Raw genomic sequence first — 16,755 nt, 5'->3', positions numbered from 1 at the left:
CTCTTTGTAGGTGATACCCTCTTTCCATGGCGATTGGTGGTAATCCCCTTCTTTTTCCCATCGGTCAAACGGCCAACTGTGGTTCAAGCCGCGTTCCTTCTCCTGTTTTGATTTCTCCTTTTATTTTCTCCTGTGCCACTTCAATCCACCTTCCAATGATCCTGGTCGTCTGTGCTGAGCGTGAGTTCTATACCGTACAGGACCATTGTCAGTCCCACGTTGATCCATCGCCAAGTGCTGCCGCCCACGTCTCCGCCCCTGAGTGTCCATCCATCTGGCCCCTCGCTGGTCGAAAAATGTTGTAACAGCAGGCTGGTGTAGACAGCTATCAAAATTGTCGGTGAAAAGTAGCTGAGAATGCTGAGGAACATTGACGCCGCTTCTGACTCATCCCAGTCAGGCTCGTGCAGCATGGCTCGGGCACCCAGGTCCCGCACCGAAGGAATGATGCGAGTGGCGCAGTAGAAGACGAAGAGACGGTATGCGAGGGAGATGATGACGGACGGCGTAATAGTCTGGAAAGCGGCGTACAATAGGGCGAGCGAAGAGTGAAGAGCGCCAGGGAGAGTGCTAACTATGTGAAGCAAGGTTGAGTACGAGGCCATGATGATGGGAGGCAGCGGGGGGATTTCTGGCTGAGATGATGCCTGGTCCTCGGCCGAATAGGTGCCGTCGGAAGGGAGGTAGTCGGTAAAGATCTGGTAGACACAGAGCACGACGTAAGCAAAGAGAAGCGATGATTCGACAGGGCTGCCGCGACCGCTGCCAATGCCGTAGGCGCAAAGAAACACGGCCGTGGTCATGGTGGCACCAATGAGCGTGGCATCAATGTTGCTGATTTGGGGGAACTGAGCAACACGCCACAGGAAATAGACAGCGCTGGCAATGATGGAGCCGGAAAACGCAAGCAAGAAGATCTGCAAGATGCGACAGTTAGCTACCGACATGATGGCGTTATCAGTTTCTTTTTCACGGGATCGCACTCACCACCCAGGTATCGCTCCTCCCTCTGTTGACCAGCCATCGAGTAATCTGTCCCGCTGCCTGGATCACGAGCAGTGTGCAGAAGCCCTCGAGCAGCTGGAAGACGGGGCCCGAATAGCGCAGCACATTATCCCACGAGCCCAGCATAACCGTCTCCAGCACGCCCTCCTTGCCAAACATCCACTCGGTCCAGCTTGTGCTCTTGGAGTGGAAGACGCCGTCAAAGGTCCTCTCCACCCAGCTCGCGTCGTCGGCGTCCACGGCGAACTTGCCCAGCGCCCAGATTAGCAGCGACGGGATGACGAACCATTGCGCCAGCCTCAGCAGCGATACAATGGTCCATCGGATGCGCGAAGTCTCGGGCGTGGCCAGTCGGATGGCCGAGTAGAAGATGTAGAAGATGGACAGGCTCAGGCTGTAGGCCAGCCCGCTGTCTCGCCCGCCCACATCGAAGGCAACGGGGATGGACAGGACGATGGCGAAGAGGAAGATGCTGCTGAAGAAGATGCTGAATGGCCACCACATGAGTGCGGCGGGGGGCGACAGTCTCGCCGCGGGGGGAACGAAGCGCGATGCTCTTGTTGTATCCTTTCTATCTGTCGCTGCGGAAATCCAAAGGAAGAGCCAGCAAACGAAACGCACCGCTTCCCTTCCCCGGTTTTCGGTGGCCGCCGCGATGCGAAGATGACAATCCCCGAGATGCAGTCGCCCGGAATCGCTCCCTCACCAGCGGCTACTCATCTGTCTTGCCCGGCTTGCCGTTTGCACTGTCGTCCTTTTTGTCCAGGAGGTGGGAGATGCAAAAAAGAGCGCAAGGCGTCCCCCTTTTTGGTTCTTCTTCTTCTTCTTCTCCCCGAGTCGTTTGTTCGTCTGCAAAAAGCGCGAGCCAGAGCAGCTCCGATTTCCCTTGCCCACTACCCCGATATGATTTTTTAGCTCGTATGACAAACCAAAAGCTTGTGAAGTGTCCAGACTTCGGAGCGGTTGCTTATCCTTATCTGCACGTGAGCGACGTCGCAATGTCGCAGCCACATGTGTCCCTTACAGTCCCAAGATGATAATAGTCGAATCCAAGGGCGTGGTGAACGAGAGTCAAGAAAATATCGTGTTGGATATATATCGACGACGTGAAAAGTTATGTGCTGGAGTCTTGGAAGAAACGATGGCCCAAGGCTGCGATAGCATTAATAGGTCACGTCACATGCTTGGGGATCAGCTCTGCGGATGACGACTGTGGCGCGTTTGGGTGACCAGACACTAGCCACAGGGCAAGGAAAAGTTGGATTCGAGATGCGCATTTGCATCAATGATTTGAAGATATAATTAGACTATATCTTGGCTGATTGATATAGTATCGACGATCCAGTTTTGCTATCTAGATTTATTCGGTCATGAATGGCCCGAATAAGACGCTGTCGTGAGAGTTTAGCCACAGCCTTTATTAGCGGGCTGGAGACGCTATATAAACTCTAGCAAGATGATAACAACCTAAGCCCATACACATTTAATTAATATCTAGGTAACTATAGAGATAAGAAGCAATATCAACTAATTTGAGTTTTCTTCTATCAAAATTAAATTAAATAATGTTATGTTATCGCTAATACGTGTTCAATCTAGATCATGTCTATCCTTATATCCATCCCTTTTCTATGGGTACAGGTAAGTAGGTATCACGATGGGCATCAACGTGCCGACATCGATAATAGCGAAGGCAACAAACTCTGTCGAAATCTCGCTTTTGTTGTTGAGTCAACCATCATCGCCCATTTATTGACCAAATAACGATACTTCTTTCGAAGCAAATTACGCATGAGGCTGCTCCTCATCTTCGTCCCAGCCCTCGCGCTCATCCTTGGGAATCCGAATAATTACACACACCAGCGTGGCTACACCAGCCAGTGCAACGGAGAACCACAAAGCATGTCTTATGCCACCAATCGGGTCGCTCCCATTTTTGTTCGTGTAACGCTCAATAGTACCAGCGAATCCCAGACCCGTGCTCAAGCCGTATAGCTGGACCGTTCCAACGAGCGATCCAGCCACGCCCTGGAGCCTCCGTTTGACACCATTACTAGTGATGATTTGAGCAGCAGTAAAGATAAAATCCGGACTAAATCCCAAAATGAACAATGCCGGGAATTCCTGTGGCCAGTAAGTCTGATGCGCTGGCATCGTTGCCAGCAGTATACCTGCAACAAGGGCCGCGACTGTCCCAATCGCCATGACAAACTGCGCAGGCAGATATCGAATGCTAAACGCGCTCGCGCCGCATGCTATCGTTGCCATGACGGTAAACGTCACAAATCCGGCAGCGTTGAGGAAGTTGGAGAAATGGCGAATCTCAATGTGCCATCGTGTGATGTAGTATAGGAGAATGCCCGTGCTCATAAAGGTGAAGAAGGCCGACAGCAGCATTGGCTTGAAAGACGGCGCCGACCAAACAGTAAACGGCAGGATTGGTTCCTTTGCAAACTTGGCCTCCCATATTAAGAAGAGGGCTATGTGTAGCACGGAAAGGATGAGGAGGACGTAGACATAGCTGACACTCCAGCCTTTGATGGCGGCCTCGCTATATCGACATTAGCAGATGTTGTCAAGATCGAGTTTGCAGTTTTGACAGATACTAACGTCCAGGAATAGTTGAACAAGATCAGGCCACCGACGCCCAAGTAAGAACCTAGATAGTCGACCTTGCCGTTCGGGTCCATTGTAACCTCTTCGGCCGGTACAATAATGGCAGCGGCTCCGAAAATCACGGCTCCGGCAATGGCACTACATGATCGCCTATTGTTAGCCTTTCTCGTATTGTCAAACCAGGATCCCTCTCCACATCACCGTCTCTCACATACAAGAAGAAGAAGAGCCACCACCAAGGTAGCAGTTGGCCAAAGAAGCCAGGGAACACGGAACCTCCACCAGCGCCAACAGGGGCCATGGCTCCAAACAATCCTACCCATATTAGGCGACCCATGCCGGGAGGAAACGATGTGGTGAGCAGGGCAATGGCGTTCGGGACGATTATGCCAGCTCCCACGCCGCTAAGAGCCCGCATCACGATGATGGTCTCGACCGTCCGCATGAACCCACAAATCAGGTTGAACAGGATATAAATGATGCTGCCAATGACTAGAATCTTTTTGTGTCCGTGTACGGCGCCAACCCGCCCACCCATGAGAACAAAAGTCGCCTGAGTTAACCTGTTGGGGAAGAAGATAACCCTCCTTGTCAGTTACACGCGTATTTGGCCCGACGGCAGATACGAGTAAAGGGACAGCTCTTACGGGTACGCTGCAGCAATCCAGATACCCAGGTTAGTTTCGGCCCCCAACTCCGCTGGAACCGTAAAGGCGACCAAAAGGCCAGAGCCGAAAGGAAGAGCCTGGAGCGCTTTGGGTTAAAACGAGAGATTCCCTCATGTATGTAAAAATTGCTCAATGCCCACATACCACAACAAGCTGGCATAGCACGATGCTCAAGGCAATCAAGTGCTTCCGGATTCCCTTATCCCCCTTTACCACATCCTCCCCGGCCGCCTCTATCTGGTTCGTCGGTTCGGCATCGATGGTTGTTGTACTTTCGCCCGATTCTGGAGTTGACTGCTCGTTCGGTCGATCCACTTTCAGTTCCTCATCGGCCGCCATTTGGAAATAAGACCCTTCAGATCACTCTTTTGCTGTTTTTCTCTCCCTTCTCTTTTGTTTCCCTTCGCTGCATTCACCTAAGAAATGCCGACTACAATCGGTGAGCCACGGGCCAGGTGAGCTAACACCTTTATAAGACATGATTCCAATCAACAGAGTTTATGCTTTGAAAGCAGTGTATTTGTAAAATACAGCCAATTTGATGGCATTTGACCAGGGAGCCGACGAGACTTTCCTCCGAGTGCTACGATTCAAAGGCTATGGTGGTGAGATGCTGAGTCGGAGGTCTTAGCTAAGTGCTCCGACTTCCAAACATCGCCGCCCAATCAGCGACTCAGCAGCGGGACTCGATACAAATTATTGTTCGGTAATGCTCTCCGAGTGTAAGAGCTGTAGAATAATCAGCTGCTAAGGCATAGCTGGCAGTTTGTTCGCTTCATGTTAACAAAGCTGCTCCGAGATCTTTCGTAATAAGAGCCGCGCGCCCCTAAATTCCAGCCCACCGAAACCCCAAAACAGACGCATTCCGTGGGTCAGACAGCAAAAAGCTCGACAATTATATGCCTATCCGCTGTAGTATGGGTATGTGCCAACACGTAACCTGCAGTTAAGAGAGCAGGGGGGTCGGATTGCTTCACGTTGCGCACAGCGAGAAGGGTGGTCGAATGTGCATGCGGCGAAATTTTTCAAAGGGGCCGAAAGTAGCTATATATGTGCAGAGCCGCAACATGAATGTATTTCTATAAAAAGACGCTTTATTATTAGACTTTTTTTCTCGTTCCCAATCATACAGCTAATGCCTTGGTTGCTTGATTACTCCGTACCTAGCTGTCGGGAATCATGGCTGTAACCACTGCCTCCAACAGGGCCTGTTCGCAATACGCCGGCCCTTTGTCTATGCAAAAGGATATTCCCGTCAGAACATGTATCAACCGTGATCTTGACAGGCGAATGTTCTTGGAAAATGCTTCAGAGGCCGTATGATATCCAGTTGCCGTCTGACCATCCAAAATGGAATCCTCTTGTTGTAGGGCCCTAAGGGTTGCCAGGAGGACATCTGGATCGTCGGGGGGTCTGGTGTTCAGGAGCAAGCCAGTTGGCTTGAGGTCCGTGAGCGCAATGGTATCGAAATCGATATATCTCAAGCCGCAAGCTAATAGCCACTGTTCGATCTGGTAGGCATTCAGAATCCGACTCTGCGCCGGTGGAGGAGAGCCTTTCTCCGGTGGCGCTACAATGTCTCCACGAAACACTCCCTCGACGGCTCTATACTGCGACGTGACGATTCCGTGATAATACTGAGCCACCAAGTAGTCGTCAAACTCGGCCGTGGCTAATCGAACAACTTCTGGAGACGAGGGCCTCAAGTACCAGCGCAGTACCATGAGAATTTCCTCGCGGGAACGGAATTTCAAAGGGAATCCGAATATCCTATCTACCATCGGGGTAGTAGCCTGCGTATCGCTCAGTATGGCATCATAGGCGTTTTGCAACGAGGCTCTGGTCACAATCATACTCAGGGAGTCCTCGGCCGGATACATCTGCAACATGGTATCGGTGTCGGCACAATCGGCAAAGTCGATGGGCGGTAGGCTCATGAAGCCGTTGCCGAATATGTTTCTGATCTGCGGCGAATGCCATCCGGACAGCGGGTTGTTGTGCTGAACGCCTGGTTGAGGTACAGGCCGGGGCTGATTAAAGGCATTGATATCAAGAAACATGTTGTCTACGGCGGTTGGCTGAGGAAGTTGCCCGTTTCCGTGGAAGCCTTGCTGGATAGCAGCGTTATCAGGGCTGGAAACGGGACTGGGGCCAACAACCTTGATGGTAGGTGGACTGTTATCAGAATTGTCGTCCAGATCATTGTTGCTGCCCTGGCACAGAAACAGAATGCTGTCAGTTGCCGTACGCAGCTTTGAAATGAGAGCAGGATCCCGGCTAATGAGCGGTGACTGAAGGATCCCGTTGGTGAAGTCGAGAAAGGTGGAAGCCATCTGCTCAAGGGCGCCCTCCATATGGATCAGGTTCTTCTCATAGTTGGCATGAGCTGCTTGACGCCGTAGCCGAAATAAGCGCTGGGCTTTGCGATTCCGCTGCCGCCGTTTCTGTTGTTGGGTTGGCGAGTCAGTCTGCGTTGACCGGAATGTGAGTGTAATCATGCATGAAACAAACCTCCAGACTTTCGTCATTCTCCGGTGAGTTGTTTTGTGGTTTTGGCTCTGCCCGCCGCGCGCTGCGTCGTGGTGGTTTCTCTGAAGACATCGTGAGGTTCTAGTTTATCTGGTGGCGAGAATCAGGAGGTTGATGGTTTCCAGTTTAATCATCCAGTTGCAGCCGTCGTCTTGGCCACCAACTCTCCTAAACCATGGCCTTAAGTAGTTCAGTCCCTGATGCATCCGCCCAGCGCTTTTATGCCTTATGCACATCCCATCAGACGATTCCGACGGCTCGAGTCGCTATCAAGGCCATGCTTTTGCTTACAAAATAAGGTACACTGAGATTCGCCGAAAGGATTCTGCCAGAATTAAAGGTGATGCTTGTTTCTGACAAATACGGGCCAGCTGGCGGAGACTATCCCCTTCCGGGCCTCGTATAAGCATCTACCGCCAATCTCTTCCAACGGCGGCATATTTTACACCTATCGTAGAAGCAACCAGGCCGAGGCTGTACTGCTAGTATAATTGCCTTTTTAAGCTAGAAGATGACTCTCGTATCATCTCCATGATGGAATCTCAGGACAGTTTCGCCTCCAACTATAGACTTTATCCGAGGTGTCTCGGATAGTTAGTCAGGTATCCCAAGCGGCAATGCTGCGGCATCGACAACTAAACTCTACGAAACCGAGTAAAATCCTGCAAGTTACTGGGAAAATGTACATTCTTCAATGAGTCAACTACCTAGTACCTAGCAGGATTTGAGATGCAGTCAACCGAAATGTCACCCAGAGTAGCCTATTGCTATCAAGCCCAGCGTGTCATTGGGCAGCGGTTGCTCCGTGGTTTAGTAATCATAATTCAGTAAATCGTGCCTTCACGATTCATGAGGACACCGGGGAGTCTCGCTGGGTTTGAAAGACTCTCAAAAACGTCTGCAGCAATGCTAAAATCTTATTTATAACGTTGAGGTTAAAAACTAATCAGATGCATTCCAAATTCTGCCGAGGATCACCGTTCCGCTGAACCGGCCCCAAACCGGAGCGATGGGAAAATTTTGTCTCACACTCCGTGTATCTAAACATGATAGGAAAGTGTATAGTAGGTATACGTGTATCTATGTTTCTACTACAGGCAGGCAAACATACGTAACGTAGATTTCATATTTAGGCATCCATATAGATTCGTGCCTTTTAGAATCTGCCTGTGATCACGATGTAGTTCCTTTCATATGCCTACTAGATAGTAAACATCAAGTATACCGAGTCAAGCACACTTACTATACACATCAATCTTAGCCATATATATCTAGCTCTGCACGAATGCCCCAATCTTAGTTCTGACATTGCATTTCTATCCAATTGTATCGTCACAAGCTAAATTTGTCCTCAAACATCATGACAGGATCCGACCCTCCAGACTGGAAATAGGAATCTCCACACCCCTTCTGCAATTTTTGAACTACCCTGACAAATAATATGATCGTTGATACGTACGCCATACCAGTAGGTATCACCTCCATCCTGCCGTGGTTTTCAGTTCCAATGGTTATCCGGCTTCGTGTTTGATTCCGCGGAGAACCAGTCTCGTCAGGGGCGTCCAGAGTTCTAAATCCTCTACCAGATTTAGCTCCTTTCGCCGCGTATTTGACGATCAAGAGACCCCAGTCTGGCGGCTAGCTAGCCCAGCCCAGCCCGGCTTTTGAGTTACTTGTAGATAAACCTGCCCATGGATGACTCGAGTCTGGACCGCTGTCCCACTCACAGGAGCATACTACTGGTGGTAGTCTGCTTGGCCAAGTAAGATTTGCATAGAGGAGGTTCCATTGAATGTGTAACACTGTATTAACTTGCCAATGGGCCAATGAAACCCCTTGATCATCGTCTACCCTCCCCTCAACGTCCCAGTGGCCATTGAAGCGATTGTCGGCGGCGCTAACGCAAACCTCATCGGCTTTATCGGTCTCTTGGAAGAATCCGGGTAACATCAATGTCCTTCCAATGGGGCGAAAAGACTTCAAAGTCGGTTAAAAGATGCCCAGCCGCCGGTGGGATGCAATCCTACCATATGTGCTTCTCTTAGCTGCAGATCCGGTTGTTAAGAAGCTTTGAATTACGGTTGTCGTCTCTCGGGCGTCGGGGAATCAGCCCATCCCTCGGACAAATACGGCTTGCCAAAATAGGATTGCCACTCAAGATCGTCTGCAATGTTCGCTAGGTTAGTTGTAGTCCGGTAGTTGGCAAGGTTGGCAAGGTTGGCCTGGCTGAAGACCCAGTTGAAGGCTTGAAGCTCGCCTATTCAGCCCACCCCCCTGAGTGCCCACATCGGGCACCCACGAAAGAAGATGTTACAAAAGACATATTAAACATCGGCGGCCTTGATGCCGCAGCTTACATCTCAGTCTTGCATTCATTGCTGGGGTGGATGGTCGGCGATCACCTTGAAGAACAGAATCCTTCGGGATCTGATATTCGGCGATCATCTTGAAGAACAGAGTCCTTCAGATCCCGAACGAGCGAGACATGTCGGGCAACTATGCTGGATTGTGTTTTCAAATGTTAATCTCGTATAGATTATGCAGTATTTGACATAGCTAAAAGACCCTTTCCCACAAAGCGCAAATCTTTGGCTAGTACAGTTTTGAGCGTAGCATCCATGTCTTCATATATACCTCGCTCCCTCACCTTTTCATAAGATTAACTCGGATGTTTAAAGTATTGGGAAGAACGACGTTGAAGAGGGACTACATTTTGACATGATAGTCTCTAATCATATAACATAACTTGGAAACTGTTACGAATTGTAACGTAATACGTACTAGGTGGTATATAAGGCTTGCAACTAACACCAGAATCAAAGCTTGCAGCAAAGCCTTCAGTACTTTAGCCAACATGAGCAACTTTGTATACGTGCAAGACTGTTACGCATTAAAATAAGTTGCTATCGCTACTCAGACCCATTCTCGCTGACATGGATCACGGGCACAGTTTCAGAGTGATTGCACCTCTCCCTCCCCTAATGCGAGTACATTAGATTTCCACTCTAACCTAATCGGAGCTCGTATTCTCTCAGCTCATGCACATCGTCCATCTCAATGATTACTGATCGTTAATATCCTTCATTAGATACAGTCTAGACGCCGCCCGTCTCCACCATCACATCCTTTTCGCAACCTCTAGAGCTCCAACTCTGCAAAAGATTCTTTCACACTTTTCAACGTCGTAACGTCTATCCACAAGTCAGAATACGTCAGAAAGCTGTCCTTGCCAGTCCACTCCTTATCCCGAATCATATCCCAAAACTCCATCCCAACCGTAAACTCTTGAACTTCCATAGGCCATGCAGAGAAAAGAGTTTCACGAGATACCTGGATATACGTGGCCTTGACATTATGTGCTTCCGCCCAAGTCTGCAGCAGGCCTCCTAGAGTCGTGCTCTCCACAAACGCAAACACAGTCTGTCCACCGCGAGTCTTGTCCGGTTGAGCGAGCGCTGCTTCCACGAATATTCCGAAATTAGAGCGGGTGTTTCCGATACAGGCAATCGGTTGGTCGGATGGAGTAGCTTGTATCTGGATATATTGACCAGTGGCTGGGACGTAGATAGGTCGAGTTAAGCCCGCAAAGTTTGTCGCATAGTAGGCGCACCACACGAACGTGGTCTTTGCCAACAATTCTGGCTTAGATTGGATATATCGAGTGACTTTGGCCTTGGAATCGTAATGCGGAGGTTTAATTCTACCACCACTGACTGTACATGCGTCTGTAAGAGCCGACCAAATGTAATGCTGTAGCGTATCGGTGGCTAATGCCGCGTCTACCATGTTGATGCCCATCTGAGTCTCAATGGCTGCAGCCTGGCCAGCCAATAAGGCAACGTCTTTTTCTTCGGGAAATTGTTTTTGGGCGTCTGAAAACAAACCCCAAAAGTTTGTGACTGCGAAAATGGCGTATGATCCAGCAAATGCTGCTTTGAGGGCCGTGGTGTCAGTCAAGTCCGCGCGAACCACTTCAACGCCACGAGCGGCAAGAGCTTTTGCTGTTGCGCTCTCCGTAGACCGAGTTATTGCGCGGATGGCATATTCTTGGGACTTGTTCTTGAGCAGGTAATCAACAACTGAGCCCCCCTGCGCGCCAGTGGCGCCGACAACCGTGACGAGTTTCTTGGCCATCATGCTGATATAATAAATCTTTGATACAAAAAAGCTATGCACTGTACTTTGTAATTGTAGATCTATATGATGGCATATATATGTAGTCTCTAGATGAATGAGATCTTTGGCGGCGGTGTGTCTTCTGAAAGGGCGTCACTTTTTGGAGAGCCATTTCTCCTTGATAGTCGTTGGAGGGCGATCGACTCAGATTCATAAGCATCTGATATAACGTTAAACTGGGCACGACTAGTTGGCAAAATAACTTGACACGCATGCAAATTTGGAATCAGAACCGGATCAAGGGAAGCCGGAATTATACGGCTACATGTATAGAAGCCTGGCTTCGAACGGAGATGCTACAACAAGATCCACCCAGACTGAACCCTCAACGTCAGTATCTAGGCTGGTATGACGATGTCATATAAGATAACGTAAGTTTACAACAATTAAGCTTCAATTACGAAAGATTTGATCGGCATTTTCACCAGCTACTGTAGTTGTGTGATCATCGTCTAGCTCGTTTAAGTCGCTTAGCGTCCACGAGCATCCATCGACGCCCCATTACTTCGGCGTTGGCTGCGGAAGAGCTAATGATCTTAATGTCAAATGTCTATTTATGTGAGAAGATGCTTCAGATTGTCTTTTTTCTTTGTTTTGGACCATTGCTTATAACTATTCTTTGTAGTCTTTCTTCCCGTATATACGATTAAATAGTCTCCCGGCTGCCTCTTAGATTGACAACGTTTATTATACAAAAACCCAATACCTTGAATACTTCTTCTCCATAAGAATTCTATAAACTACTCGAAAAAATTGCAATGACCTTCAAATTACCGCTTCTTACCACCAAGGAAGCTCTTTCAGACGACACTCCGTCAGTTCTAGCGTTATTCGGCATACAGCATCCAGAGTCCCTCACACCTCTTAAACGAAACTCGATCGCAGCTCTCAAAGACATATTCGCTCTCGAAAATGGCCCCGGCCATGTCCAGATAATGACCGAAGCCCAACAGCCTAGAAATCCCTCATCAAACTGCAACACTACCATCTTCCAGGCATTCTGGTTCTCCAGCACAGACTACGAAGCCTGGTGGCAGAGCGCCGCCGTGTCAAGCTTCTGGAACTCGCTTGAAGAAGATGCCGGCATTTGGCGCGAGATTATGCGTATAAACCCACGACGCTTCATGCATGCCACCGGATCGACGAAAAAGCAAGGGCTTGCTCTGGTGCCAGAATTAGCAGAGGTTGAATATGCCGATATTGCGCCACAGCAGAAATACTGGGGTATTTATCGCGAGCGTATCCCCGATCATGAATCAGACGACTTTGAGTCTGCGTTCATCTCGCAGGCACAGAGGAAGGAAATGGAAGAGAAAGAAGTAAAGACGATACCTGATAAGAAGACGGTGGTGCTTCGAGATCCTCCGTCATCAGCAGACACGTCGATTGATCAGATCCGTCTCGGGAGGGTAGTACTGCTACATGGCATTGACAATATGCTGTACGTGTGGGAATTCCAAGACTACTCGCAAATGACCGAACAAGAAAAGGAGATTTGGGACAAGCACATCAATCCCTTTGTGAGAGGCTGGATGGATTCACTGGACAAGGAGCGCAGCAAGCACGGCGTCTTATCCTTCCGCAATACTGCCTTGACACAAATAGACGACGACCTCACTTCAACGTTACCGGAATCCAGAATCACAAGTCAATTTGTTTTCTATCTAGACCTTGCCGCCTTTGAATACTCTGGCAAATCTACCCGAGACCACTTCAAGGCCCGTATGGCGTTTGAGAAACATCACAAAAGCTCTGGGACTCTTGGTATGGGGAAGGGACGAACTCAGCTCTCTGTCGAGGTAGGAATATTAAAAAGAAGCGACTTTGAAGCCGAGTACATTGGTTGCTTGGACGGCACGGGATTGATGGGCTATAAGGAGCTGACCGACGCAGCGTAACGGGATTAATCATCATGACTTCTTACGTCCGACCCTTTTGCCCATAAGTGGTTTTTGGATCAGTCAAGCTAGATTTCTTGTGTTATGTTGGATGCTGGCCGGACAAGTTCAAAGGTGCGCTCTCTATGTAACTGTCGACAAAGTACAGCCGGTTTTGGCTCTGTTGGTTTATGTCCTAGGAACTTGTGATACTGGTGCGATATAATGCCCATGGCGCCATACTAAACTACCTACGAGGTTTTTTTACTGGTAATTGTAAGCGACTATAAGAGCCATAAGGCAATTGGAACAGTAATGCTGCAGCTATGTTGCAAGATTTGCTGTTTGCATTCACAGAACCTGTTAAATTTGCTTAGTATAATCTTTGTTCTGTACTATCCAAGATACAAAAAGAGCAACGCATCTTGTGCTTCTCTCTTCCACCAAGCCATTTCATCCCACCTGAGATCAACATACACTGCATTTGTTGATTAATCAACATGGCGTACAAAGACAGTGGAACTCTCCACTCTTACTACCTAGGTACTTCTCTTCAGCCCTTGGGCGCGCCTTTCGACGGTCCGCGCGATCATATAATCATGCTGATTCAGCCAACTTACATGATCACTACCGAATTGAGGTAATATCACGACCTACATACGGAATATATAAATGTGTAATCGAGGCCCTTTCCGGCATTGCATGCAAATCTAGCCTGCTCGAGCCGCAACATTCGAAACCCGAAGCCACATATAGTATACTCAGGGCTGCAATCATGGATCACTCCAGCTTGCACGAGTTCATCATCTCCTCTTTTCTCAAAAACCAACGGGCTCCCACCGTCAACGACATCGCCACCCGCTTCGAATGTGATGTAGCCACAACGAGGCAAGGCCTGCAAGCCCTGGCAGAATACCATGGAGTTGTCTTACACCCCAAATCCGACGAGGTGTGGGTTTGCCATCCCTTCTCGGCAGCACCCACAACCTGCATTGTGTCTTCAGGGGATCGCAAGTGGTGGGGAAACTGTGCCTGGTGCTCATTTGGCGTGATGCACCTCGCAGGCGGAACCTCGACTTTCACGACACGGACTGGCGCCATCGGCGACGAAGTGACAGTCACGGCTCGGGACGGACAGCTGGTGGACACGGAGGATTTCGTGATTCACTTTCCAGTGCCCATGACCAAGGTCTGGGACAATGTGATTTATACCTGCTCGGTCCAGCTGCTGTTTCGCAATGAAGCCGAGGTGGACGAATGGTGTGCTACAAGAGGGTTTGCAAAGGGAGACGTGCGTCCGATCAAGCAGGTTTGGGATTTTGCGAGGGAGTGGTACGGCCGTCATGCCGACGCGAACTGGAAGAAGTGGACTGTGCGCGACGCCATTGAGATTTTTGGCCGTCACAAACTGAGTGGTCCAACGTGGGATATCGGAGACGAGGCAGGGCGATTTTGAGCTCCCTTGATTCATGGCAATAGGAATGCAGCTCACCGTTTGCCATAATGGCTGGCGCCACGAGTCTTGAGTACGAAGACACCATCCAATGCCTGTATATAATCTTGGAGGTACACCAAAAGTTTTGTCAACGATGCCTGATTCCGTACTCGTACTTACATGACAGTGCTGTGCTGTACCCGTGTAATAACTAGACGTATCAAGGTACATGTAGACAACTCTCGATGATACTGGACCTTCTCAGCCCGCCAGGCAACAGCCCCCAACCACTCCAACCCGGCCAATCCCCACCCACTTTGCCATTCTGCCGCCCCACCCCTCCACCGCCCAATTCACAGCTATAAAACTCCTCGCAGCTCGCCCGCATTTTAGAATCTTTTTTTCCTTTCTTCTTTAGCTCTCTTTGCCTTTTGGCTTAGATCAAGTGTAGTATCTGTTCTTTTCAGTTTAATCTCTGAAAGGTCTCTAAGGAGACCAATCGTGATTATTCTTATTTTTGGTTTTGGGGCGGTTTCCTCTGTGCTTGCACATGATTCCGCCCACAGTGTCCCTGGTATTACACTGCCTCCAGGCGACGCGACAAACCTCCTTCTTTTCATTGCTTGCTGGGGCTTGCCCTGGTGGTGAAGAAGAGATTCTTTCCATAGACACCGTAGATGGTTTTCTGACAAGGGACTTCTGACGTGACGCGAACGTAAAAGTGCTTCTAGATCTGCTTGATTGTGCTCCCAAATTGTAGCCTCGCGACGTCACCAAAATCTAGATGCAACCTTGTTTTGACGCAGCTTCGCAATCTCCTCAAATCCGTAAAAATCTGCTCTCATCCATCTATCCGTAGCAAGAAACGCCGTATTTCCATCTTCAAAGCCCAGTCAGGTCCCAAAACCTCCAGCCACTAAGGAGAAGAGAAAGAGAGGGAAGAAAAAAAAACTTTCGCCCAACCAAAGCCACCAATCTCAGCCTTGCCCATCTCACCACAAACAAAACAAACCACAAGGCTTCAGTCACAATGTCCGCCCCTCCACCAGCTCTTCTCGACCCCTCCATCTTCGCCTCCCTCGAAGCCAAGCTCGAGGAAGAGACCCAGATCCGCGATACTCTCTCACAGCTCATCCAGCGACTGGATCGGGTCGTGGCCACAGCCCAGGGCCTGCTCTCACGAGTCCACTCAACGCCTCGCTCACGCTGTAAATGCTCCCTCATCACATCACATCACATCCATCTCAAACACAGCATCAGAATCAAATACCCCCATACTAACTCGCCATTCACAGACCCTCAGCTAGTCTCCCAAGTCGAGGCCGCTGTCAAAGAAGAAGCCGCCATCATCAGCGAGCTCAACACCGTCGCCTCCCAGCACCCTTACTACAAGTTCGCTCGCCCTCTCTCTCTCCTCACAATGAATCATCAAAATTAACACCTCTCATCCAGATACAACCAGAAATGGACGCGCTCAATGCAGCACGCCATCGGCACAGCAATCTACTGCGCCTGGCTAGGCGGCTTCCCCCCCTCCCAAACCTCTGATGCCGAATCTTCTTCACCCGCTGAAATCGGCCGCCTCCTCACCCTCGAAGAAGTCGGCACAATCTTCTCCGGTAAACCCTTCTCTCTCCCCAAAACAAAAACAAAAAAGGGCTTCACAAACTAACCCAAACCAAAAAAAAGTCCCAACCAACCTCAAAGATCGCGACGCCTTCCACATCACCATCGAAGAATACCTCCTCTCCCTTGTCGACCTCACCCAGGACCTCTCCCGCCTCGCCACAAACTCCGTCACCTTGGGAGACTTCCAGCTCCCCCTCACCATCAGCGCCTTCGTCAAGGACCTCTTTGCGGGTTTTCAGCTGCTCAACCTCAAGAACGACATCATTCGCAAGCGCGCGGATGGCGTAAAGTACGAGGTCAAGAGGGTCGAAGACATTGTTTACGATTTGAGCCTTAGGGGCTTGATTCAGAGGCCTGGGGCGGGGGATACGGAGATGGAGGCTGCTGAGTAGTTGGGGAGAAAAGGAGAGCGACGAGGAGATGGAACGAAAATTTAGCATTTGAGATGAAAATGGTTAACGTAAAATTACACTCATCTACTGCCTTTTGTTACGATGAAAGTCGCGTATCTACTAGTCGGTGATTTCACACCAAGATTCATAAAAAAGAGTCAAAGTATGATGGAATATAACAAACCTGTTTCATCATGGTTTGGCATAAATAATTTTTCATAGCCCCTCGATTTGTTCACAGAATGTATCTTTGGATTCCAGCCCAATGTGATTGATCATGATGCATTTTTATTACGCGTGGCTTAGGAATAAAAGCTATGTGCATAAAGAATACTGCTCCCTATGCACAGACTATATATCTGTGTTTAACAAAGAATATCCGAAGATGGTAAACTAAGACGACTCATATCTAATATACAGGCATGTAG

The 16,755-nt window shown here is 49.3% G+C and overlaps 7 protein-coding genes across 7 annotated transcripts; 3 read left to right on the top strand and 4 right to left on the bottom strand.

Annotated features, from left to right (window-relative positions):
- Positions 1–140: 140 nt before the first annotated feature.
- T069G_04227 (ICE2 domain-containing protein) lies at positions 141–1,509 on the bottom strand (the record flags this gene model as incomplete). Its single annotated transcript, XM_056171437.1, has 2 exons — positions 141–917; positions 988–1,509. The coding sequence occupies 2 exons, from the start codon at positions 1,507–1,509 to the stop codon at positions 141–143; spliced, it is 1,299 nt and encodes a 432-aa protein (XP_056032329.1).
- Positions 1,510–2,790: 1,281 nt separating this feature from the next.
- Positions 2,791–4,628, bottom strand: T069G_04226 (major facilitator superfamily domain-containing protein; the record flags this gene model as incomplete). Its single annotated transcript, XM_056171436.1, has 5 exons — positions 2,791–3,556; positions 3,616–3,759; positions 3,837–4,184; positions 4,269–4,366; positions 4,434–4,628. 5 exons carry the CDS (start codon positions 4,626–4,628, stop codon positions 2,791–2,793), a joined length of 1,551 nt encoding a protein of 516 aa, XP_056032328.1.
- A 1,431-nt stretch (positions 4,629–6,059) lies between these two features.
- On the bottom strand, positions 6,060–6,890 carry T069G_04225 (uncharacterized protein; the record flags this gene model as incomplete). Its single annotated transcript, XM_056171435.1, has 3 exons — positions 6,060–6,082; positions 6,145–6,733; positions 6,801–6,890. 3 exons carry the CDS (start codon positions 6,888–6,890, stop codon positions 6,060–6,062), a joined length of 702 nt encoding a protein of 233 aa, XP_056032327.1.
- A 3,066-nt stretch (positions 6,891–9,956) lies between these two features.
- Positions 9,957–10,955, bottom strand: T069G_04224 (nmrA-like family domain-containing protein; the record flags this gene model as incomplete). The annotated part of the gene is made up of 2 exons (XM_056171434.1): positions 9,957–10,630; positions 10,703–10,955. The coding sequence occupies 2 exons, from the start codon at positions 10,953–10,955 to the stop codon at positions 9,957–9,959; spliced, it is 927 nt and encodes a 308-aa protein (XP_056032326.1).
- A 797-nt stretch (positions 10,956–11,752) lies between these two features.
- T069G_04223 (hem-containing dehydratase domain-containing protein) lies at positions 11,753–12,892 on the top strand (the record flags this gene model as incomplete). The annotated part of the gene is made up of 2 exons (XM_056171433.1): positions 11,753–12,313; positions 12,389–12,892. 2 exons carry the CDS (start codon positions 11,753–11,755, stop codon positions 12,890–12,892), a joined length of 1,065 nt encoding a protein of 354 aa, XP_056032325.1.
- A 754-nt stretch (positions 12,893–13,646) lies between these two features.
- T069G_04222 (alkylmercury lyase domain-containing protein) lies at positions 13,647–14,327 on the top strand (the record flags this gene model as incomplete). The annotated part of the gene is made up of 1 exon (XM_056171432.1): positions 13,647–14,327. The coding sequence occupies one exon, from the start codon at positions 13,647–13,649 to the stop codon at positions 14,325–14,327; it is 681 nt and encodes a 226-aa protein (XP_056032324.1).
- Positions 14,328–15,336: 1,009 nt separating this feature from the next.
- T069G_04221 (translin family domain-containing protein) lies at positions 15,337–16,327 on the top strand (the record flags this gene model as incomplete). Its single annotated transcript, XM_056171431.1, has 4 exons — positions 15,337–15,514; positions 15,602–15,698; positions 15,759–15,925; positions 15,996–16,327. The coding sequence occupies 4 exons, from the start codon at positions 15,337–15,339 to the stop codon at positions 16,325–16,327; spliced, it is 774 nt and encodes a 257-aa protein (XP_056032323.1).
- Positions 16,328–16,755: the final 428 nt, after the last annotated feature.

Source organism: Trichoderma breve, chromosome 2 (assembly GCF_028502605.1).
Source record: "Trichoderma breve strain T069 chromosome 2, whole genome shotgun sequence".
NCBI classification, from domain to species: domain Eukaryota; kingdom Fungi; phylum Ascomycota; class Sordariomycetes; order Hypocreales; family Hypocreaceae; genus Trichoderma; species Trichoderma breve.
Note: the sequence above shows the minus strand (reverse complement) of the source record. Positions and strands in the feature narration are given on the sequence as shown.